Source organism: Strongylocentrotus purpuratus, unplaced genomic scaffold, assembly GCF_000002235.5.
Source record: "Strongylocentrotus purpuratus isolate Spur 01 unplaced genomic scaffold, Spur_5.0 spur5_scaffold_14, whole genome shotgun sequence".
NCBI lineage: Eukaryota > Metazoa > Echinodermata > Echinoidea > Camarodonta > Strongylocentrotidae > Strongylocentrotus > Strongylocentrotus purpuratus.
The window spans coordinates 6,415,024-6,439,555 of NW_022145599.1; the positions used below are offsets into that span (position 1 = coordinate 6,415,024).

Sequence of the window (24,532 nt, forward strand, 5' to 3'; positions counted from 1 at the left end):
TTATGATATTTGAAAATGCATAGGTGAATTTGCATAAATTATGAAACGCATTCATAAATATCAAATCTGGAAATATATATAGGGAACGAGAATCATTACAAAATTGTCAGACTCCACTTTTTAAATGTTAATTGAAACTCATTATTCATTTGAAACTTCTTTCTAACACATAAAAGTTATTTGAAGTAATTAATAATGATAATTTATGCAAATTTGATGCGATTTTCAACTATTTATTTTCTTATGTATTTTAATGTTTTTTATTTCTTATTATATCTATTGTTTTATTTCTAATGTATTCTTTTGTTCTGAAATACATCAAGTTACTTTGAGAAACATATAAAAGCAATTTGATATCAATTCATATCTTCACATTTCTGCTTGTACATGAATATGCAATTATAGCACTTTTTTGATGACATGCGCATACTAATTGTTATGTAACACCTTACAGGTATATCCGATTTCGACGAAAATGGTATCAAAATGTGCTCAAGACTTGAGGGAAAAAAGTCATGAAACGACAATTCAAAATTCCGAGCGGTTGCGGCGCAATCTCCGAAAATGTCGAGGGGGGCCTCCCCCCCCCCCCCCAGTACAGTAAGGGTTAATCCTTATCTAAATTCAGTTTCCCCCTTTAGCGCGAAGCGCGGAAGTTTTGACGTTTCATTAAATTATTAGAGAAAGAAGACGATTCGTTTTCCCGTTTTCGACTCTTACTAATTGTCGGAATTCGAATCGCGGAGGTTTTGACGTTTCCTTAAATTATGAGAGAGCAAACGATTCGTTGTACCATTCGCGACTCTTAACCCTAATTTGTCTGAATTCAGTTTCCCTCCTCCCACGCGAAGCGCGGAAGCTTTGACGTTTCATTAAATTATGTGAAAAAACAGACGATTCGGTGTACTGTTCTCGACTCTTAATCCTAATTTGCCTGAATTCAGTTTCCCCCCTCCCGCGCGAATCGCGGAAGCTCGGACGTTTCATTAAATTATTAGAGAAAGAAGACGATCCGTGTACCGTTTTCGACTCTAAATAAGTCCTAATTGTCGGAATTCAGTTTCCCCCTTCAGAGCGAACCGCAGAAGTGTTTACGTTTCCTTAAAATAATAGAGAAAGAAGACGATCCGTTGAAAACTTTATTTATTCTCCACTCGATCATGGGGTGGATTACCCTTGTTAGCTATAAGCTATTTTTCAAAAGGGTCCAAAGGGTACCGTTCTCGATACGTCTAAATGAAGTTTTCCCCTCCCTAATTTGTCTGAATTCAGTTTCCCTCCCCCCCCCCCCCCCCCCGCGCGAAGCGCGGAAGCTTTGACGTGTCCTTAAATTATGAGAGAAAGCAAACGATTCGTTGTACTGTTCTCCTCTCTTAATCCTTATCTGAATTCAGTTTCCCCCCCTCCCGCGCGAATCGCGGAAGCTTTGACGTTTCATTAAATTATGATAAAAGGCAAACGATTCGTTGTACTGTTCTCGACTCTTAATCCTTATCTGAATTCATGTTTTGCCCCCTCCCGCGCGAATCGTGAAAGCTCGGACGTTTCCTTAAATTATTAGAGAAAGAAGACAATCCGTTGTACCGTTTTCGACTCTTAATAAGTCCTAATTGTCGGAATTCAGTTTCCCCCTTCAGAGCGAACCGCAGAAGTTTTGACGTTTCCTTAAATTATTAGAGAAAGAAGACGGTCTGTTGTATTTATTTATTTATTCTCCACTCATGGGGTGGATTACCCTTGTCAGCTATAAGCTGTTTTTTGCAAAGGGGTCCAAAGGGTACCGTTCTCGATACGTCTAAATGAAGTTTTCCCCTCCCTAATTATGTCTGAATTCAGTTTCCCTTCTCCCGCCCGAAGCGCGGAAGCTTTGACGTGTCCTTAAATTATGAGAGAAAGCAAACGATTCGTTGTACTGTTCTCGACTCTTAATCCTTATCTGAATTCAGTTCCCCCCCCCCCCCTCCCGCGCTAATCGCGGAAGCCTGGACGTTTCATTAAATTATGAGAAAAAGCAAACGATTCGTTGTACTGTTCTCGACTCTGAATTCAGTTTCCCCCCCTCCCGCGCAAATCGCGGAAGCTTTGACGTTTCATTAAATTATGAGAAAAAGCAGACGATTCGTTGTAGTTCGCGACTCTTAACCCTCATTTCGTCTGAATTCAGTTTCCTCCTCCCGCGCGAATCGCGGAATCTTTGACGTTTCCTTAAATTATAAGAGAAAGCAAACGATTCGTGAGTTGTTCTCGACTCTTAATTCTTATCTAAATTCAGTTCCCCCCCCCCCCCCCCCCTCCCGCGCGAATCGCAAAAGCTAATTAGACGTTTCCTTAAATTATTAGAGAAAGAAGACGATCCGTGGAACGTCGTTCTCAACTCGTCTAAATGAAGTTTTCCCCTCCAGCGCGAAGCGCGGAATTTCTGGCGTTTCATCAAAATATAGAGAAAGGAAGACGATTCGTCGTACCGTTATTGACTCTTAATCCTAATTCTTTGAATTTCGTTTCCCCGAAAATTTTAAAACTGATTTCTTTAACTGATATTATAGGAAAGTGAAATTTCGAGAAAATACAAGTATTGTAGTTGTAGTCACTCGAAGTGGATAAAAGTCACAGTTCATAGCGAAAAAAACTTGTCGGCCGACCGACAATATACATCTCACCTGACTTCAAAATTCTGCATTGATATAGTACACGAAGATCGAGCAAGAATACCGACACAGCTGACCCGACATAGCAACATAATATTTACCCGTGTCTTTCTTGCTCCCTCGACGAGATCGACCACTCCACCCAACAACCTCCTCTCTCTCTTTTACTCCCACTCCTCCTCTCTCAGACTCTTACCTCCCCTAGCTCTCCGACTCTCTCCTCTCTTTCATTCCCCGTTTCTAGCTGTTTCCCTTTTATCCTTTTTCTTCTTTTTTCCTTTTCTTTCTTTTCCTTTCTTTCCTCTCCTCCCTCTTTTTCTTTTTTTCTCTTTCTTTCTACTCTTTTCTTTCCCTAGTTTCTTTTTTTCTTTTCTTTCCCTCCCCCTTTTCTCTTTTTTTCCCGACGGCTGCGCAATTTTACCGACAATATCCTGACGGGTGGGGGTGTCGCACCCCACACCCCCCCCCCTTAGGAGACGCCCCTGTTTGTGTATGAGAGTGACCCCCCTGGGTGAAAACTCCGCAAAACAACCCTTCTATGACAATGTTTACTGACAAGTTCTTTTCATAATAGATATAGTTTTTTCCTTTCTTTTTTCTCTTTCATCCTTCCATAATAATTATTCTCGTTCTCGTTCTCATTCTCGTTCATATCAGCAATCATGGCGTCACTGTGCAGGCTCCGTGTTCTTTCAAGTATTCAGAATTTTGCCAGAATTCAGCACATTCGAAGCATTGCCACCCGGAGTTCATCATTTGCAGTTTTGCAGCAGGGTTTAGGAACTTCAAAATGCAACCAGAATAATCTTCAACAGAGAATTACAGAGGTAAATAATAACTATTCAAACAAATCTGCTGGCCTGCGCTTGCGCTTGCGCTCGCGCTTTGCCAGGCCATAGCTTGCTGCATCAGATCAGTGCATGGTCGATGGTATTCTGATTGATTTCGCTCCATGCAATGTCTATGGCAGAACACTAGGCCTATGCGGTAAGTGTATACGTAGAGAGCGTACATTTCACATCGGTCTTACAAGGCCAGGCGATAGGCGACAGATCAGGACCAGCGCAGCACATTTAGCTTTCCACTCCGATATGCTTCAGCGCACTCCTGACCTACATTCATTCTCTCATGTCTGCTAGCTCTTAGTCTTGGCTTTTAAGTTCTATTGTTCAGGATTCAAAAATCTACATTTTGTCGTAGATCTAGATCTATTTTTATTCTTTAAATTTTTTTTCTTCATCTAGACTATTTTCTCTTTCATTTCATTTTAAAGGGGAAAAGAAGAAAAAGAAAATAGAGAGAAGCCTATAATATAGAGTAAAGGAGCCCGTTTTCGGCCACTTAAGACAAAATCCTATTTTTAGGACTCTTTACTTCCTATTTATTATCATTTCTTGTTCAAATCATGAAGCAAATATTATTATTTAAACAAAAAAAGAATCCCAGAAAAAAATCACGAATTGCCATGACAATATTCATTTCAATTTTCACTGTTTTGGAGCCAGTTATCGGCCGAGCGTTTCAGTTTACGGCCGCATGTACAAAGTCAATAGGAAGCGCTCGCGCGCGCCGTGCGTTTCCGCGCTGATGTACAGCACAAGCGGGCGGAGCAGGTATCCCACGCCGGAGCTCCCTGGTGCTCGCCTGGCCGAAGACAGGCACAGCGGTGATCGGAAGTTGGAATCTGAATTAGACAGAGATATCGTGTGTGCGTCGCGGTGTGCGGCTGCATTGATTTAATACATGCGATGAGATACTTTTGAGCTTGCGACTAGCACAAAATCGGGCTCTAAATCTGAAAAATACTTTAAATAAAGCTCATTTTATGGTACCCATATTTCTTACAGACACGCGTAAGATACTCGATTTTTCAGATTTGGGTAGCGGGACCAGCGATTACATCGCTAAAATGTGATATTTTAGGATATATTTTCCATTGCAAATGTGGTTCTTCAGTGACACTGGCATGGTATGGTATGTGTGGGATATGTGTTATGCTATTATTAGGGTGTCTGATCGCGCACCCGATGTTGTGTGCTAAAATTCTTCCCATAGAGATTACACGCATCCCTATGCAGTCTACGTGCATTGCGCGACCATGCAAAAAAAGTCAATTTTTTTTTTTCAATTCGAGATTCAAACCTTTATCTGTTGTGATCCTGAAGGTGATAATCAATAAATGAGGTGTCATATGAAAGAGCAGGTAAATTCCAATATTTCTAAAGGGGCGTAGCCCCCGAAATTCTAAAAATATCTTGGTCAAAACAGCAATTGAAACATTGTGTCCTGGCTAACTCTGAGGTTTGTCACTTTTGAGATATGACGCCCCGATCGATAAGTAGTCCCAGTCCTAAGGAACAATTCTATGTGCTTATATTTTCGCTAGCCCCCAGGGATCACAACTGATAACAGTTTAAAAATACCCTTCTCGCTATTTGGTGGATCAGCTAATTAGGGGGCGTGCGCTCCGCTCAGTCCAAACCATGGTTACATCGCGTAACATCTCCGCGCACGAACGAAACCCCAAATTCAAGTATGGGTGGCCATTCGCGGCATAGAACCCGGAAGTGAATACACGTTATAGTCAATGGCAATATCGCGGAGACATCTCCGCGATATTGCCATTGACTATAACGTGCATTCACTTCCGGGTTTATTGTGCGACGAACGCCAACCATACTAGTCAATGGCACATGTCGCGGAGACAGCGTAGCTCAAGCTGCAAGTCGCGGATTGGCTTAGCAGCATGCGTACGATATGCATACGCTTGCATATCGCGCGATACAGCTGTTTGGCTAAATTTAGCAAAACAACATCACTCTGCGTAGACGTCTTTTTCATCGATTTTGACCAAAATGATATGAATATACCAGCGTTTTGGAGGGGCTGTAACTTTTGATAGAAACATCGGTGAGACTTGAAATTTGAAATGTATTATTCTGATAACATCTTTTATTCAAATATCAAACAAAAATGGTGAAAAACGATCCCAAATTGAAAATTGAAAAATCGTTCAGACACCCTACTATTATGCAATGTATTTTAGAGTGATTTTACCTTGCATCCAACTAATCGGCCGAAAACTGGAGCTGGCCGATTACCGGCTCTTTTACTCTATTTAATTTTTATTTTTGATACTCTATTTAAAAAAAAAGAGAAAGAAAGAAATTAATATTAAAAAGAAAGGCGTTGGTGATAATAGTCAGGTCTTGACTGATTGCCATTACAACAAAAACAACAACAACAACTGTCCCTATTCATTCATCCTCATGCACATTACCTGCTATAGCACCACACACACACACACACACTTCCTTATCTCTTAGCTATTCAACCCAGCACACATGGCACATGGCACTCACTTTTGTCTTGTGTGGGTCCTTACACTAAGAAGGCTAAGTAAGGCTTTAGTTAAAAAAAAAAAAAATTGTCTCTAGATCTACTCACTGAACTGAGCATCGGACTCGAGTCGAAACGTCGAGTCTTCCTCCTTTAAAAAAATGTATTATTATTATTATTAATGAGAATTGTCCTAAACGAGGATATCCTCATAAACGCTGACAAATAGCATCCTAAAAAATCAGGATCCTCTACATTTTTGCTGATGTTCTTTTTCTTCAGGGCTCTGCAGAAAAAAATTAGCGATTAGAAATAAAAAGAGATCAGGGAAATACCTGAAGGCAAATTAAGCCATATCTGGCTTGGCAATGATATCAGCATTATCAAATATTAAGTAAAAAATTTGAAACTAGATCTAATGAGAAGGCGAAAATGTTGTCAGTGTAAGATAGAAGTGTTGAAATAACAAAACTTGTATCATGAATCGACATGTATGTACCATAGATGAGTAAAGTAAAATTCGTAGCACCGTGACTTGCAACATATCACGTGATGTGTGATATTTTGTGGTCAAGGACGTATTCACCGAAAAATTAGGATGACCAGGTGAATGACCAGAAAGTTCAAGTTTCATGTCTAATGCACCGCCTTTTTGAAACTCGGTTCAAGTTATCTTCAGGACAGATTGAGATTATACTAATTAGAAAATAGAAATGCATTTTACTGAGAAGAAAAAAAATTGTGTGCAATGTACACTGTAAGACACATTAACCCCTTGACTGACCATGATTGTCTTCCAGTTGACCAGGTCAGTGCGTCATTATGGATCAGCTGCTGAGATGACCATTACTAGTATCCAGGAGAGATGTACTCTAGTCCTTAAACTGTTCGACAAGGTGGACCCTGAAAAGGTAAGTATCTTTACTGCTGTAATATCTCAGGTTTAGCTGAATACTAACTGCCCAAGGGAGAGGGTGTAAAAACCATTTCCCATTTTTGGTTTCATGTAACTGTAAAAAATGAGAGAGAATTTTTTTATAAAATAAGGATTCTGTGTGAGGGCAACTTCTTTAAAAAAAGGGGATAGAACACATTGTCCTTTGCACATCTTTACATGTACAGTACATGGTGTACTGTGTAGTCAAGTGCTTTCATCCTATTTTTGACATGTCCTGTTATGAGCTCAAAATGCTACCACCCATTGTCAAGGATACTACAGTTCATGTAAATCTTTTATTTTGGTTAATTTGTGGTCACACTCTCACTATTCATGAACTGTATTTGTAATATATTTCATACGAATGTTCCTCCCTCTTCCTAGTGTCATAACGATTAATTCTTTCTTATTTTGTAGAATTATCTATAAATCACATATTGTTGTGCTGTAGCTGGAACCCCAAACCGGGCCTGGCCCGGCAATTTTTCAAATTTATAAACGGGATCTGTAAAGGTCTGGTAACCCGAACAGAGCAAGTAACACATTATTTTAGGACTTGCCACTTTTTCAAATTCTTCTAATTCATTTAAAATTACTTCTAATGACCCGACATCACCCACAAAGTAAGCTGTATCATCAGCATACTGTATTTTCTTTAACTCAAAATGTCCACTGATTTTGTTGAAACATACACCTTTAATATGATCATGTTTACATATCTTGTCAGCAAAAAACTCAGCTGCAATGACAAACAAAAGTGCTGAAAGCGAGAGGGGATAGCCTTGACGTATTCCCCTCTGTACTTGAAACTGCTCTGATATCCGGCCATTTACAAGTACCTGGTGTGACCCAGTTCCGGAATTCCTTACCAAAATTTAACTTTTTCAAACATCTCAATGGAATCAAAAGCTTTGGTGAAATCATGGATCTATTAGGGATGGACATTCATCGTTTTCTTAACGAATTCATTGTGATTGTCTCCGTCAATGTCGTCTCAATAACATTCCGTACATGTTTCTTCCCTTTGGTCTCATCATGGTCGCCGGCAAAAAGCCGGGACAGAATCAAGATAGTGATTTTACACATGTTAATCTACATGCGCAGAAGATAATTACTCGCCTAAATCATGGAAAATAGATGTGCAGTTCTGGCTTTTACTCGGAAATCGTTGTTCCGTGTACTGTACATGTATTTTTTTTGAAAAACATGTTGATATTACCAGATAGAGGTTATTTTTGGATTTTTTGGTTGTGATTTAAAATCCTGTTTCCCCCTATTTCCTCATAATATTCAAGAGTTACAACGCACATGGCTGATACAGATCATGGCCTTCTAATTGTTTTATTAGGTCATAGGTGTGTGCGAAAGTTTGCGAATCAGTATTAATACATTTCATATCACCAAAATCGTCTGCTTTTCAACTTTGCTGCTCCCCATTGAGGATGCTTTTATTTAAGACACACTCTTACAGAGCACACCATCCAAACAAAACCCAAGAGAGGGAAACTGCTTCTTTGTCAATGACCGAAAATGCTTACGCAGTCGTTATTGTTAAAACAGCTGAATGTTCTCATTAAGATGCACATAATCAGAAGAGGCGACTATGATTGGATCAAAGAAAGAATCACGTTGAATGTCCATCCGTATTAAGTCCATGGTGAAATCAACCAACATAATTGCTCCCTCATCCCAAAAAACTTGATAGAATTTGATAGAGATATTCCTGGTGTTTTTTTTTACTTTTCCTGGAAACAACAGTTTTTTTGCATTCTGCTACATACATTCATCAAACCCTCACATTCCCTTTTAATCTTGACTGAGCTCTTTCACTTCTTGTGAGAACACATAGTCGTTAACACGGTCTGAGTCAATACAATTACTTTTGTAGAGATCTTCATACTATCGTTTGACCTAGACTCTTAAAACATGCTGTTGCTTAGTACCGTAACCACATTTTTATTCCCTCTAACTTTCAATTGGGTGATCAGTTTCTTTTCACCATTCTTCTTTTCAAGAGATAACAAATATTTTGTGTTTTTTTCACCATCTTCTATCCATTTGACTCATGACCTCATTCCAAATTCTCTACATTTAATCTTTAAAGATGTTGAGTTCTGGTCATGCGATTGCATTGTGAAAGAAATGGTGAGGAATCAACCAGAAAAGGTTGATCATCTAGCATACAGTATAAGACTTTGTGTGTATTGCAAGGTTCTGGAATCATCAAAATGATAAGAAACTTGAGCTGTTGGAGCCATGATGAATTGAGGTTTTCTGGTCTGTAAAGATGCAGTCTTGGTAAAGCTACAAACACTGTACACAGAAAAATGTATATGGGACTACACGCACATGTGGCGTAAAAATTCTACCCCCGGGTTTTACGATGTTACATGACATATTTAGAATATAAAGGCATATGTAGAGCCATGCTTTTCAGGGAACATGTCTCATCTGATGTTCTTCCACACTTGCATAATAAGAATGATGACGCTCACAAATTATTGTTCACCTCTTCCCTGGTAGGCTTTCCGAGCTACAGCACTAACATATTAAATCAATTTTTCATACACTGGAACATACAATATATTGTACTGTATGCCTTAAATGTATGCCTAGGTCTGTACATTGTATTGAAACATTTTGTATGTTTTTATACTTTATAGGTGTCATTGGAATCCAAATTTGCAGAGGATCTTGGATTGGATAGTTTAGATGCAGTGGAAGTGATTATGGCTATGGAGGATGAATTTGGTAAGTTAAAATCTGAAATATCATGGCTCTCATTCTCTCTCTCTCTCTCTCTCTCTCTCTCTCTCTCTTCCTCTCTCTTCTTTGAACCACAAAATTTTGATGAATTCTTATTCAATTCTTAAATTTATTCAATGCAATTAAAAATATGGTCTATTAAAGAACATGGTTTGCAGAGTATACTAGTACAAACTTATACTATATACAAGATAAGAATGAACATTAGCATTCAAATTACATGGCGATATAGAGAATTATATAGAAATGTTAAGTACAATCATCGATATAATTATACAGAAAAAATACATTTAAAAAAATCTGGTAAAATCACATACCGATGTTATCAACAAAATTCACTGTAAGAATATTAGGTTGATGAATTTGTTTAGTCAAAGCATACATACATGTACATGTACTCAAAATCTACAAGTATATTATTAAAGGGATCCAGTAACTTTGTCTCAGATTCTGAAACAAAATCCTGGATTTTGCTCATGCTGCAATGATAAGTATAAACCTTTAGGTCAGTCAGAAACCCCATTACTTTTACAAGCCAATCACCTGTCAGATTATCAAGATATTTATGATTGGAAACAGAAACCAGATTTTGCGTTTGACTAACGGTTTTCATAACACTACAGTCTACTGGGGAAAACGTGTATGGTAAAACCGGTCACTCAAAGATTTTTACTTTTTTAAAGCACTTTTTGATCATTTTAAAGCGCAATTTCTTTTAGGGCTTCAAATATTACACCATATCACAGACACTGATAACATGTAGGGCCGTGCATCTCAGATTCAACATTGTTAAATGATGCCTTTAAGCATTTTTCAAGGCAATTTTAACAATATTTCACTAGCAGGATATCAGTATGATGGTGAAAGATATAATAGGTTTATCTGTTTCACATGATGGTGCTATGTGTTGATATTTATTTAACAAAATTCAAACGGCGCTGTTGAACACTAAACCAATTAAAGATGGTTGTTGCTTGTTCATTTTTTATTTTTTTTTGTCTTGTGCACCTTACTTGTCAGTCGACATGTTACTAAGAATCATTACATTACATTTCTAATTGAATGGTGTTCTTTATTTGACTTTTGAGGTCCATGCAGAATTCTATTTGGAAGTTGCAACTCCAAAATCCCTCCTGGTACCCTCCTTGCTTGCTTCTGTTTGTGTATGATAGAAATCGGTAAAGAGTTACTTTCTAAATACTTTGAGTCGCTCTTATTCATTACTTGATTTTGAGATTATCTTCATACTGATTTTTTGATTTCTTTTACAGGAGTTGAGATCTCTGATGAGACTGCAGAGAAGCTTCTAAATCTGAAGGATGTCGTTGAGTGTGTAGCCGACAGACTGGATGTAGCGCACTAACATTCAACATAGACACTTGTTTTGTGTAAGTATCAGATAAATTGATGTCCGTGTGAAATTTGGCTGCCTTTATAGTCAAGAGACTTGGCCACATGTTCATACAGGCTGCTCAGCAGATGTTTGCTCTCGTTTTGGGACTTAAACACAAATCATGTTGTATGTAAAAATTATATCACTTTGTGAAAATCCAGTAGAAATAACAATCATTCAATCACTACCCAGTACTTGATCTGTCCTTTAAGATTGCAAGTTTCTGGTAAAATTCAAACTGCCCATTTATATGGGATTAAAGAGGACAACTTACAGATGATTGTGAAATTTCCTTTAGTTTGTTTTTACATCACTTGTATGTGTTTACTTCATTTTTTGTTTTCTGCAATGTTTAACTTACAAGGTTTCTGTGATACTAGACTTGGCTCAACCCTCCCCATCTCTCTGTCTCCCCCACCCCTCTCTCTTTCTCTCCCCTCCCCCTCCATTGCCTGCACATTTTAATCAGTTGATTACTTTATTACATTCTTTTTGCTAATGCACATTGAATTAATTCCCTCAACTCTTTTCTCTTTTCCCCTCTTTCCTTACATTTTCAGATTATACAGATATATTGTATCATCGGCTATGACCAAGCGAATGCAGTGATGGCCAGAGGATCCCCCCTTTTAACACAGGGCTATAGACTGGACAAGTATTCCCCATTGTGCAATGTGTGCATCATGTGGATATCATCAATGTTACACTCAATACACATGAAGGCTAGTCAGCCCTGACAACTTGTTCTGTAAAATTTGATTTGTCTTAAAAATTATAAGAAGTACATGGTTTCAACTGTCCTCTTCCCTGGAAAGTTGTGATGCAACTATATGCTTTGTAATAGAACACTGCACTTTAATGCTATGTTTTCCAAAATACTCTTCCTGCTCTCATATTTCAATCCTCATTCTGTTGTTCTCATGTACTTTAATGAAACGCTTGAGGAACATCTGGTTATTGTATAAATTGAAGGTCTTATTGCACAACAGTCTATCTATCCATACCATTTAAGAGAAAGACTGCCCCTTGTTCTTTGTATTATCTGCTTATTGTCATTCTTTCGGCGCAAGATATGACCTAAAATATATGGCGTTTATACACCAATGAGTGAATATGAGGGTTAGCAAGTCCAGTTGAAGGATCTGGTCTAATCCAGTATGGATGAGTCAGATCTGGTTTGATCTGGTTAGATCTGGCCAGTGTTAGATGCAGTCAGTTTCCCTTGCACTTCATTCACAGAACATATAAGTGGGTATTTGTGATTTGATTTGATTGGAGTATTTGGTAAAAATTAAATGTTTTGATGAGACCAGTAAATGATTTCTGTGTTGCTTTTAATGAATGAATTTGAATGTATTCTTTAATTCCATTTTGTTATGAATAATAACTGTGCTGAAAGTTGAGTCCGCATAGGTCAGAAAAAAAAGGTTAAATGAATGAGAGAGAGAAAGAGAGAGAGAGGAGAGGAAAAGATGTGTGACGGAGAGAGATGGATTGATAGACACATGGAGATAGAGAGAGAGAGAGAGGAGAGGAAAGGATGTGTGACGGAGAGAGATGGATTGATAGACACATGGAGATAGAGAGAGAGAGAGAGAGAGGTACTGAAAAAGAGTTATAAGCGATAGAAAAGGGAATAAGAGTACAAGGTGCGAGATGGAGGAAACAATAGATGGAAAGAGATTCTTTTAAAGAATGAATACACAAGATGCAGAATCACACACAACATATCCTTACTATGCAGAGAGAAAATGTAAGAAATCAAGATGAAATAAAATAAGAGAAGAATAGGGAAGACAGTGCAAAACATGACAACATGGAGAGAATTTGGAGGTGGGAGAAAGCCCAGAATGGTTGTTCTGAAGATGCAGAGAGATAAAGAAGCTAATAAAGAGAAAGAACAATGCAGAACTAAGAATAGAAAGAGAAGAAGGTTTAGAGGAAGCACGATTGAAAACTGAATAATAACTGAATCTTGGATAAGACTACAGACTGAAGAAAAACCCCGAATCATTCAATTCCAACTGTAACTTTATCAAGACTAAGCCAAATTTCTGATCATTTTGACGATTCCAGAACCTTGCAGTACACACCAATACTTATATGCTAGATGATCAACCTTTCCTGATTGATTCCACAACGTTTCTTTCACAATCCAATCGCATGACCAGAACTGGTCTTTATCTTTAAGGTCTCATGTATTCCATGCTCCTTGAGGCTTTCCATCTAGATTTATCATGGAAAAGATGGTGATTATATTTAAAGATAAAGTTGAGTTTTGGTCATGCGATTGCACTGAAAGAAACGTGGAATCGATCAGAAAGGGTTGATCATCTAGAATATATGTACTACCAAATATTATATTAAAAATTGACCTTCCAGTAAATGCTTCCCCAGTTCCTACATTCAATTTATCATGCCACTAGGACTCACCAAGCAACAAGTACTCACACGTAAGATGACTATCTGAGGACAACAACAAAGGCTAAATTTTCTTTTCTGTTTTGTTTTTTAAATTGTGTTTAATTATCGGTAACAATAAAACGATACACACCACAGATAACATTTCACATACAGAGAGCTACAAAAAAATAGTTGCTTATACATGTGAACATTACTATATGCTGGTATAGTATTCATTTTGTTTAATTTGTGTCATATGTAAAGCTAAACATGAATTCATACTTTGTTTACAATACTTAACCCCCCCCCCCCCCCCCCCCCGCACCGAAATAAAGAAAAAAGATATTGGTATAATGATAAATTAGTAAAACAATAATTTAGCATAATTGCAGACCTAGCAGCTTACATATTAACTGCAAAGACATCCATCTCCAGGTATTATAAGGTTACGAGCAAGATTGCTTCATGATAAAAAGTATATGTTTTTTTTCTACTATTGAAGTACAGGCCACCTTGTGGTCTGTGTATCATAATCATGTATCACCGATGTCAAACAGAGAACTGAAGCCACATGCAAGCAAAGAATGCACCTGGTTCTTATCAACAACATTTATAATAAATCCATGTTCATTTTAATCTTTAAATATACATCCAAATTTACACAACAGATCCTTTCCTACAATAACTCTTCACGTCAACACACATTTACGTATTTCCACGAAGATATACTATAAATCTAGCAATATAACTTTTATTTTATCCGTAATACACACGTATTTAAAATAGGAAACTTAGATTTTAAAATTTGTTTTCAAGTTTAAATAACTACATCTACCTCGACATTAATCGCATCAACTTATTGTAAACATACTGAGAAAAAGTAGGGAAGTAGTCCGGTGTACAATGCCTAAAAGGTCTGTAATCAAAGCAACTAGCATTGCACATCTATCACAAGCAAACAAAGTGATGGAGAGAAGAAAAATAAAAAGTCTGAATTGATTCTAATCTACATAAAAATACACGTTTTCCAAAAGAAAAAGAGCAACACGAGAAAATCAAAAGATCCAAACAATTTTCAACCTGATTACTTTGTTCTCTCATGGGTCTAATAGGAGATACACTACCCAGGGCTAGCTATTACAACTACAGATCTACCACCATCAGTCCATGACACAAGTAACCCCAACTCTAACCCTAACCCTGATCTTGACCCTAATCCACTGTACTGATTGGGTGGGGTATTCTGTACAGAAGCTAATATTGTAGTGGAGAAAAAAAAAGCTTAACGGTACCATGTCCCATTTGCAGACCCCCAAAATGAAAAGGTTGAATTCCAACGGCATTTGAAAGAAAATACAAATTTAGAACTTCTTTCAAAATGCATGCAGCGTCCTATACGTCACACAGCACATTAATTAATTTAAAAATTAGTCAGAACTAAAACTTTCCACAAATGAACTAGCCCATAATAGCCACAGACTCATACCAAAAGATAGCCATATAAATAATTTCATCTGTTGTTATTTCTTGTTTAAAGTCTCTGAATGTCCTGTAGATCACAATCCAAATAGCTTGGACCTGCCCTATTACCAAAGATAAAAAGATGTCAGTCAGTCACTCAATAGTGTCTGACAGTCTAGAAAGTAAATGGGTTTCCCTGAATAATTTGAATAAAGGACACTGCTACATGTAACATTTAAATTTCACAGATAGGACATACATGACATATTCATAATTCCTGCAAAGTTTTTCAGAATTTGATGACGGCTGCAAAAGGGACATACCGGTAGTATCTTTAAAGCACACCAGCCAGACTATATGAGCATTACAATCAGTTTTTTAGCACAATGAAATTCCCAACACTGATCAAAATTGTAAAAGAATATCATTTAAAAGCAGATAATACATGCTTCTTCTCCTTTGGCAAATGCTATTTTAACAGGGGAGCCATTCATGCCACTGTTTGCTCTAACCATTATGATCTTTAGATAATATTTTTTCCTTCAATAATGAATTATCAAAAAGAGTAAATTCTGTAGATTTGTGACCATGATTTGTACGTCACCAATGTCAGTAAATGTTGATAGCAAACAGTGGCATGAACGGCCTGCCATAGTTAAGTCTAACTTAAAGTCCATCTTAGTCTTTGTGAAACACCCCCCCCCCCCCCCCCCCAGCTCAAGTGTCTGATATAAAATGAAGTGAAGAGTAAGATGATGCATACAAATCAGAGCAGTGGACTGTGCCAAGTCATATACATACATGTACATGTACAATATTTGTTAAACTAAACCGAATCGGCAAGAAAGTTGTTTCAAACAGACTATCATCAAAATGTTATCATCTACATGACATGTGTTTGTGACAAAAAAAATAGAGCATTTTGTAATATTATTTAATACAATTTAATTGCATAAAACAAAAATATGAAGATTACAGATACCTTCTCTTATGGTGTATATAATGTAGATGATTAAGTAAAATGACTACATACAAATTAAAAAACCATGGCAAATCATGAAAAAAAATTGGTGCGAAAACTAAAATAAGATTAAATAAAAAAGTAAAGCTGAACAAACTGTCAAATCTTTAGAAGAAGTGTAATCCATAGATACATGCAGATACCTCTTTAGACTGACATACAGAGTCCATCAAAGGATATTTACTTTCCCCTGCCCCATGTTGGAGCACCCCACGTAGGGGCAGTAGGGGCGGGTCTGCCAGATGATCTGCCAGATGACAAAGCAGGATATTCTTCATGTACATTCATATGTTCAGCTAGATCTCTTGCAAGGACAATTTGAGAACAGACAGAGCAGATACTGCTACTCTCCCCTTTACCTGTTGACTTCCATGCTTTTGAACCTGACTTTGATGGCGGCTTAGTGTTGCTGATCTTCAAGACAGTGTCTTTCGGTGCCTTGGACTTTGACTTGGAAGCCTTGTAGCTGTTGTGAGCTGCTAGGAGTTCCTGCTGCTTCGCAAGATCTGGAAGAAGAGCGACTAACTCGTTGAAGACACTCTGGAAGTTTTCTTCTGAAAGAGTTTGCATGCAGCGCCGGTAGTATTCTTGAGCAGGGATCATGTTCTGACGGAACTCCCCAGAATCCTGTTTGAACTGACCAAACAACCTGGGGTCACCAAAACAGAAGCCTTGAATCTTGGCGACGAGGTCGCGATTCTGCTGCTTGAAGTTGGGAGCCTGAACGAATTCAGGTCCTGATGCTGCAGAGTTAGCTGCAGAAGAGAAACCAGGCGGAGGAGGCTGGACAGCAGAAGATGAAGAGAAACCAGGAGGTGGGACACTGGAGGATGACAGAGCAGGAAAAGCTGCAAAGCCTGGAGGTGGTCGTGCACTAGATGAATCTGAAGACGCTGAAGGGGCCTTAGAACGGATTATTGTTGTTGGTTGGGAAGGAGCAGACATTGCTGGCTTCTGTACTGTAGATTCCATCTTTGCACCAGCACTGCTTTTCTCCCTCTTACTCTCCTTACCACTGCTCTCTGTTGCAGATCTGTAATTCATAACCTTAGGGTCTTGACTTGCTGATTGAGCTTGGGGCTTTTTATTAATATTTTTCTTCTTTTTATTCTTTTTCTGGTTACCACCCAGCAAACTAGCAATTGAACTCAGAGTGGGAAATTCAGCATCATCATCAGCTCCCGGAGAGGCTGTTCGGCTAGTTTCTACTGTTGATGTTGCAGGAGCTGCTTTGTTGCCATGTAATGAGCTGGGTGCTTTGTTGCCATGTAATGAGTTGTAAAACCCGAAAGATGCAGCAACATTCATAGGAGCATTTTTAATAGCACCATCTCCATTTCCTAGAGAAGGGAAATCAGCTTCTGTCTGCTGAGGTGCGGTACTCCACCTTCCTCCCATCTGAAAAGGTTGACCTGGTACAGCCAATGTTGGAAAGTCAGCTAAATCTGGCGCTTTCTTGGCTATATTTGTAGCATAAGAATCTCTGTTAGATATTGGATCAATGGCACCACCAGGCTTTAAAACTTCATTTTCCTTGTCTTCTTCAACTTTAAATTTATTTTTAGTCTCTCTTTTTGGCTGTATGGCTTCTACCGGTGAATCTGGTCTTCGACGCTCTATCACACGAGTTCTCCTCTCCTCTTTTTGAGGTTGAACAACCATTTTCTTTTTCCGTTCATCACGCCGTTCATTATCTCGTTTAACTTCTTCTTTCTGTGCCGTTTCCAGGGATGCCTCTATTGCCATTTCCGTGTCTCTCTCTTTTCTGGAAGTAGGGAACAAAGAGACAAGTGTGACATAGCAATAAATATCACCATCTACAACACCAATTAACTGCACTCTCAAACAGTCATATCAAATCCATGAATCTTTCATCATAAGGAACATGCAGAGCTGCCAACCATTCCGTGTTTGCTGGAATTGATCCGTTTTTTCCTCCAAATTACGGTATTACGTTTTTTCTTCATAAAATACGTTTTTTAATAATTTTTTTAATAATTTTTTTTATTTTTTACATAACACACGTCAAACAACTGCCCTAAAATGGTGATTTGTTCACAAATTCAATAGAAAACTAATTTTAAAACATACTTGAAGAGAAAAATATTCTTTAAAAAAATGAAATGCCGATAATACCAAAATAACCACCAACAAAGTTACCTGCTTGTATGGAAAAAACAGCATGATGAATGAACATTTCTGCATTGGAAGTGTGTCGCACGTGGTTGTAAGTTTCCTTTTTATGAATTCCTATTTTGGGCTTGAAATTCCTTTTTTTGGTCGTACAAGGTTGGCAGCTCTGAACATGCATTTGGCCTAACAACTTTAGAGCTAGGTTGAGAGGTAAACTTGTCTGAAAACCTGCAATGCTACACACATTGCAAGTATAAGGGTGTAGTGTGAAAGGGGCAGGGACAAGGTATGGAAAGCAGATCACATTCATAAACTGAGAACATACAGACATATTTTTGTCTTCTTTTTATTTTGCAAACTGATACACTTACTTCTCCATACTACAAGGTCATTAAACCTATTTAATGGAGCCAGGGGCGGATCCAGCCGGGGGCGAGGGAGGGGCACAAAAAGGGGGCCTGGAGGGGTATGGAGCTCTATTTTGTTTTTACTCAATTGAGGAGGGGGAGGGAAGGGGGGGGGGGCGTCTTGATGGCCCCCCTGGATCAACCCCTAAATGGAGCATCGAGGAAAAGAACTGCCTTACTGTTGCCTTCAGAAGGCCAACCAAAATATTTATAAGTGTTTACCAGTAGTAATGACTTATGGGTACAGCTACTAAGCAGCCATAACCCTAAGGTTAAATTGAAAGTTCTGATCAGAAGAATATTAAGTGCATGTATAAAACACAAAATGTTGAAGATAGAAAAGGAATATATATTATTTGAAGGAAACAAAAGACACATTACTTGCATGTGTAGTTCTTAAAAATTCACAAAATTTGTTAACATTTGGAAAGGCTGGGTCTGGAAGAATCTGGTGGAAATGGTAATAAAAAGTGGATTACGATGGGTGGGTAATGTGTTGAGAAGGAAAGATGATAAACCCGTGAAAAAGAGTGTAGGACCTGGAAGTAGATGGGTTAAGAGAGAAAGGAAGACCAAAGATTTCATGCAAATATCTGGTGAAGAAAGAAAGTAGTAAGATTGGTCTAAATGTAGAGGATGCTCAAGACAAGGAAAAGAGGAGGGGAGGGAGTTTCATCGAAAGTCAGTGACCCCTCATAAGAGGGAAAATATCGACTTTAATAAATGATAATGAATGAGTGAAGGGACTGGCTGGGTGTTACAGCCCAAATCAGTGGTTAGCAGCTCTACAGACTAAGTAAAGGGCTAAAGGACTGTCACCGTCTGTAACTCTCTGGTGCGACTAATATTACCTGTCTCTTTGATATCTGTTTCTGCCACCTCTGGTTCCTCCCCCGTAAGCACCTAAAATACACAAAGAATAATATTCAATAGTCATATTCCAAATCCTCAGAAATAAGTGAATAGAGAAGTATTTCACACTTTAAAAAAGATATTGCTTTTACAGGTAGGTAAAGGCTTCTACAAGAGAAATCTATGCGAAAATGTAGTTCTGTATTTGAGAAGGATTCCTTGATATAATACTTGTTTTGTTTTAAATTCAATGACTTAATTTACATTTACCTCAAAGATTCTTCACCAACAAAGACATATGCCGACAAAAAAAATATCATACACAAATGTTGTTTGTCCTTTTACAATAACGGATAAACAATACAACTATGAATAGGCCGTTTTATCCAAACATTTTCTGACTTATCAAAGAATTTAGGGACCACTTTTGTCGTTTTAAGGGCACATGCTGCTTAGTGAATCATGTATTGGCTGCAGGGCTAAAGTCAGTGTTACATTGCTCTGGCCCGTAATGTTATGAGTTCCTATAGGAAATCTATTATTCAGATGGTCATATCTAAGCCTATACTTACATATTCAATTGGTTTTCAACATTTGTACATTATTTTTGATGCTCTTTCGGAAAATGAAGAAAAAATTGAGAAATTCCAAGAATAGATTTTTGATGACGTCACACTTCACCACTCTATAGACTTTCCATTGAAGCATTAGGACACATATATATATTTGATTGTATTTTGGTTCTTGCTATCATTGAACTTACCATCTCTAGGTCCACGTTGATATTCTCTTTGTCTAGCTGGTAGGTTGATCTCTACATCCACCTGCCTAGTCTGTTTAGCTTGGATCTTGGTCATCTTACTAGCATGACGCTTAGCCTTGTGAGCCTTGAGATCTATTTCACTACGGAAAGCTGCCACAAACTTCTCATTCAGGCATTGGTCTTCTTCACAGAGATAGTGATCAGATCGGAAATGATCCTCTAGGTCTTCATATTCACTGAGAGCAGAGAGATAAAAAGAAATACCATCACCACATTATTAGTAAAGCATTAAGTTCTGTACTAACAAAATAATACATGTACAATATGGATTCTACATGAAGGCAGCTAGGTATTCGTCCAGGACCATTTTCCACACAGCAAATACAGTATCGCCCCTTGGGTAAGCTCAAAAGAAGCCCTTTCTTGAGAGCTGACTGAGCTACTCCTGTTTACATAGAGATGTCATGGTCTAATAGATTTATTAACAGACTGTGGGTCTAATGGTAAAGGGTTTAAATTAATTCCTGCCTTAGCACCAATGTCCTTTGGCAAGACATGTATTTACATTTGCTACTCTTCACTTAAGTGAAGTCAATGGGTACCTGGTGAAAAGAGGAAAAAATTCCTTGAATGTCTGAGTGTCTTATCAGGGTAGCTCTATGAAAGCGAGGGTTGATGCAATACTGTGCCTCTGTCCTCTGAATGTTGATCAGAGTTGTCATTAGACAGATTTTGCACTAATACTGTACGTTTGGAGCTAGAAGTGTGTAACATGATTTAAATCCTTTCTAGGTGTTCCAATGGCTCTAAACAGACAGAGCTTACCCTTTGGTGAAATGCTTTACTTATTGGTACCAATTCACCTGCATACAATCAACAATAATTACTTTTAGGTTTTAAAGGTACTACATAAAAAAAAAACATCCTTTCATTAAAGAAATTGATGTTTTTCCTCCAAAGCTTGAATTACATGAAACAACACATCTAGGCCCCTGTTTGAAACATGAAATAAAATTGTTTCTTACCCATAGTACTGGTTGGTCACACCATCAGTCTCACAGAAATGACAGAAATAATGATCTTTGCGCAGATGGCGGTGAAGCTCATCGTTGTCAAAGTAACGGTCATCACAGAACTCACACAGAGGATGTCCACGATACGATGTATCATCCTGATCTCCTGTGCGACGATGCCGAGCTAGATCCTTGCGAGTGTAAAACTTACGCTCAGATGATAACACCTAAATTACAATGAAAGAGGAAAAAAACAAGAAGGTTTGAAGGAGAAATACAGATGAAAGAATAAAGGCAAATTCTACCTCTGTACAAAGTGATGACATAAGTTCAATTGGCATGTTTTGTTTTTGTTTTTTTGTTACTTGAAATCTAATCAGCTTGATTTGTATACCTTCTAAAAGAAAACATCTAAAAATTTAGCAATTATAATGCTGGTTTTATCTTTCAAATGAAATTCTATAAGTATACTGTATACAGGTAGATCTATAAACCTGAAATGTTAAGTTTAAGAGTGACAAGTTTACCAGTCCAGTCTGTTCTGACGGGCGTTTACCTTAATATTTTCCACACAAAGCTGACACGAGAAAAGCTCATGCTCTTTACGCATGTGGACCTGGAGCTTCTTGAAGGTTGCATCGGGTTCTCGTTTGATGCCACAGATTCGACACTCAGTAGTCAGGATCCTCCGGTATTCCCCTTGGATGTCAGTGGTAGCAAAGAAGATGCCACTCTTGCGATCATTGGGAAACTTGTGAGAGATGATCCCATCAAAAAGATGCAGCTTGATTGTGAAAATAGCCTACATGTTTTGAAAGGAAAAGAAAATGGTAAAATTGTTAATTAACTGTTTAAGTTTGGGGGATAAAATTAAAAAACGAGAACATATTCAACATATTTCTTCCATTCTTATCTGGTCTAGCATTATCAAATACATTTAATTGAGGAAGAAACAAGTTAGAAAATGCCAATTATATTTTTTCTTTCAGTTTCACTCTTTCCCCTTTCTCTTATACGAATAGTGCAATGGGTTCTTAACGTGCAAGGGTGATAACTCTCCTGTACACGGGGCCTCCATTTAACGTCCTATCCAATACGTAGTGTTTTCCACGTGACACAACCTGCGTCTATGAACAAGGGAAGGGGCACGTTAACACACAACGCAGACTTCAATCATCCGCCTGGATGGGAGTCGAACCCGGGATCTTTGGTTCGACAGGCAGACGCTTTACCGACTGAGCCAACTCGCTTCCTTAACTTCAATCAACTTCAAATTTTCAGTAATTTTTATATTTATTCATTTTAAAATTGTATTATTAGAACATCAAGGCAATGATGAGTAATAGATAAAATCACAGTTAACTTTTATTCTGTTTATTCACTCAAGTAAAAGAAGAGTAAGAGATCCATCCATCCAACACCAATTGCATCACATGGGACTGAGGCATACAGTTTCCACATACCTTTGGCATTTCCGAGCGGCATACTGCACAATACATCTGATTACAGATCACCCTCATCTTGGTAGAACACTTAAAACAGATTGGGTGATTACAGGGTCCAATAGCATAGATCTTGATCTCCTGACAACACAGGACACACGTAGATGTCAGGCTATCGGTAGTTTTCGACATTTTTGCTTCTAAGATTCCTGTTCTTTAGAAAATCAGATGAAATTAGTAGCGTGAAATTACTAGGCTAGGCGGATTCACGGCACAGGCATTACGTGTACAGTCGAATCGCGTGAAAGAAGTGAACATTCGAAGCAGCTCATCATATCAGCAGAGCATGCAGTCAGTGACCTTTGACCATCTCTATTACGTAAATTAGTCATTTCTATTTGCAAAAACTGTCGCAATACATGTTTTGTTTATAATGATTCATATTAAATTGCATACATTTGTTTTCTTTGTTGTTAAATTGAATTGAAAAATCCCAATCAAATGACAAAGGAAACAATTGTCAAGTTGAATAGCCCAGGCGCAGATCCATGCAGGGGGGGGGGGGGGGGGGGGGGGGCGGGCCTTGGCCCCCCTCTCCCAAAATAAAGAAAAAGAGAGAGAGAGGGAGAGAGAGAGAGAGAGAGAGAGAGAGAGAGAGAGAGAGAGAGAGAGAGAGAGAGAGAGAGAGAGAGAGAGAGAGAGAGAAAAGAAAGGGAAAGAGGAGAGAAAGGGGAATAAAAAAGGCCAAGAACAGTAAGGGGGAAGAAGGAGATCGGGGATCGGGGAGGGCCGGCCGAAAGGACTTTGCCTCCCAGGCTGTTGCCTCCTCCTCCCCCCCCCCCCCCCCCCATCAACAAAATAAGAGAGAAGGAAAGAAAGCGAAAGAAAAAAGGAAAAGAGGAGATAACGGGGAGCTAAGAAAAGAGAGGAAGACGAAAAGAAAAGAAGGGAGATATTGAGTTGCAATTTTCCCGCCAACAAGTTGTGGATCAGGGGGGGGGGGGAAGGGGCAGAGGCCCTTGCCTCTCACCCCCGCCCCCGCCCAAAAATGAGAGAAGGAAGGGAGAGGGAAAGAGGAGAGCTAAAAGGAAACAAAAATGAGGAAGAAAAAAAAAAGAAAAGTAAAAAGGAAAGAGAGGTCCGTTGCGATTGTCACCCGCCATCAAAGTCTAGATAGGTGGGACATTCAAATGTGGTATATTTCTAATTCGATATTATGTTGCTTAAATGACATAATTTCCGAGATTTTTCTTCGATTTTTAGTAAATTATACTTTGTATGCGTTTGTCAAGGGCATCGAGCCCTCTCCCCCCCCCCCCACTTTTTTTTGGAAAAAGTATATTAAAGAGAATAGAATGAAATAGAGAAAGAAAGTAAAAATAGTGACCTGCCAGTGTCACAAAACAATGAGGTTTTGAAATATGCTCATCTGACCGTATATTTATGTCATCGAGGAAAATGATGCATGTGCGCATACGCAAGTCTACTACTACTTCATAGGAAAATAATTTAGTCTTCGGCCCCGTATATAAAGGGCTAAATTTGTAAACATTGGGACATTATTTTGGCGGTAATTAGTGGCTAGTTTTGTCGGTAATCCAGTCGGTGGCCTCTACATCCCCCACCCACTGAAAAGGGTCCAGCGACGCCCCTGCCGGCCTCCCCCACCACCAATCCGCACCAGCGCACCTTGTTATGTTGGAAAAATGGCACTTCTTTTCCCCATTTTCTTTTCTTCTTCCTCTTTATTTTATTTTCCTTTCTCCCCTTTTCCCTTTCCTTTCCCTTCTCTCTCTCTCTCTCTCTCTCTCTCTTTTTTGCTTTTCGCCCCCCCCCCCGATCCACAACTTAGTTGCGGGAAAATCACAACTGATATCCCCCCCTTCTTTTCTATTCTTCTTCCACTTCATTTTCTTTCCCTTTTCTCCTCATTCCCTTTCCCTATCCTTCCCTT

At 38.5% G+C, this 24,532-nt stretch overlaps 2 protein-coding genes across 2 annotated transcripts; one reads left to right on the forward strand and one right to left on the reverse strand.

The window, feature by feature from the left end:
• The first annotated feature begins 3,206 nt into the window (after positions 1-3,206).
• Positions 3,207-12,418, forward strand: LOC100889221 (acyl carrier protein). Its single transcript, XM_003726519.3, has 5 exons — positions 3,207-3,475; positions 6,788-6,898; positions 9,588-9,675; positions 10,962-11,078; positions 11,644-12,418. Exons 1-4 carry the CDS (start codon positions 3,311-3,313, stop codon positions 11,051-11,053), a joined length of 456 nt encoding a protein of 151 aa, XP_003726567.1. The 5' UTR covers positions 3,207-3,310; the 3' UTR covers positions 11,054-11,078; positions 11,644-12,418.
• Positions 12,419-15,405: 2,987 nt separating this feature from the next.
• On the reverse strand, positions 15,406-22,876 carry LOC583044 (E3 ubiquitin-protein ligase ZNF598). The gene is made up of 6 exons (XM_782970.5): positions 22,600-22,876; positions 21,693-21,938; positions 21,149-21,363; positions 20,124-20,359; positions 19,360-19,411; positions 15,406-17,733 (listed from the first exon to the last, which is right to left on the reverse strand). Exons 1-6 carry the CDS (start codon positions 22,768-22,770, stop codon positions 16,149-16,151), a joined length of 2,505 nt encoding a protein of 834 aa, XP_788063.2. The 5' UTR covers positions 22,771-22,876; the 3' UTR covers positions 15,406-16,148.
• Positions 22,877-24,532: the final 1,656 nt, after the last annotated feature.

What these genes read in the sequence shown, in the direction of transcription:
- LOC100889221 (XM_003726519.3), top strand. Translation starts at nt 3,311, where the DNA reads ATGGCGTCACTGTGCAGGCTCCGTGTTCTTTCAAGTATTCAGAATTTT. An exon ending in ACAAGGTGGACCCTGAAAAG is followed by an intron (nt 6,899 to 9,587) that starts GTAAGTATCTTT and finishes TATACTTTATAG; the next exon opens with GTGTCATTGGAATCCAAATT. An exon ending in GGCTATGGAGGATGAATTTG is followed by an intron (nt 9,676 to 10,961) that starts GTAAGTTAAAAT and finishes TTTCTTTTACAG; the next exon opens with GAGTTGAGATCTCTGATGAG.
- LOC583044 (XM_782970.5), bottom strand. Translation starts at nt 22,770, where the DNA reads ATGTCGAAAACTACCGATAGCCTGACATCTACGTGTGTCCTGTGTTGT. An exon ending in TCAACGTGGACCTAGAGATG is followed by an intron (nt 19,412 to 20,123) that starts GTAAGTTCAATG and finishes TGTGTATTTTAG; the next exon opens with GTGCTTACGGGGGAGGAACC. An exon ending in AACAGATATCAAAGAGACAG is followed by an intron (nt 17,734 to 19,359) that starts GTAATATTAGTC and finishes CCCTACTTCCAG; the next exon opens with AAAAGAGAGAGACACGGAAA.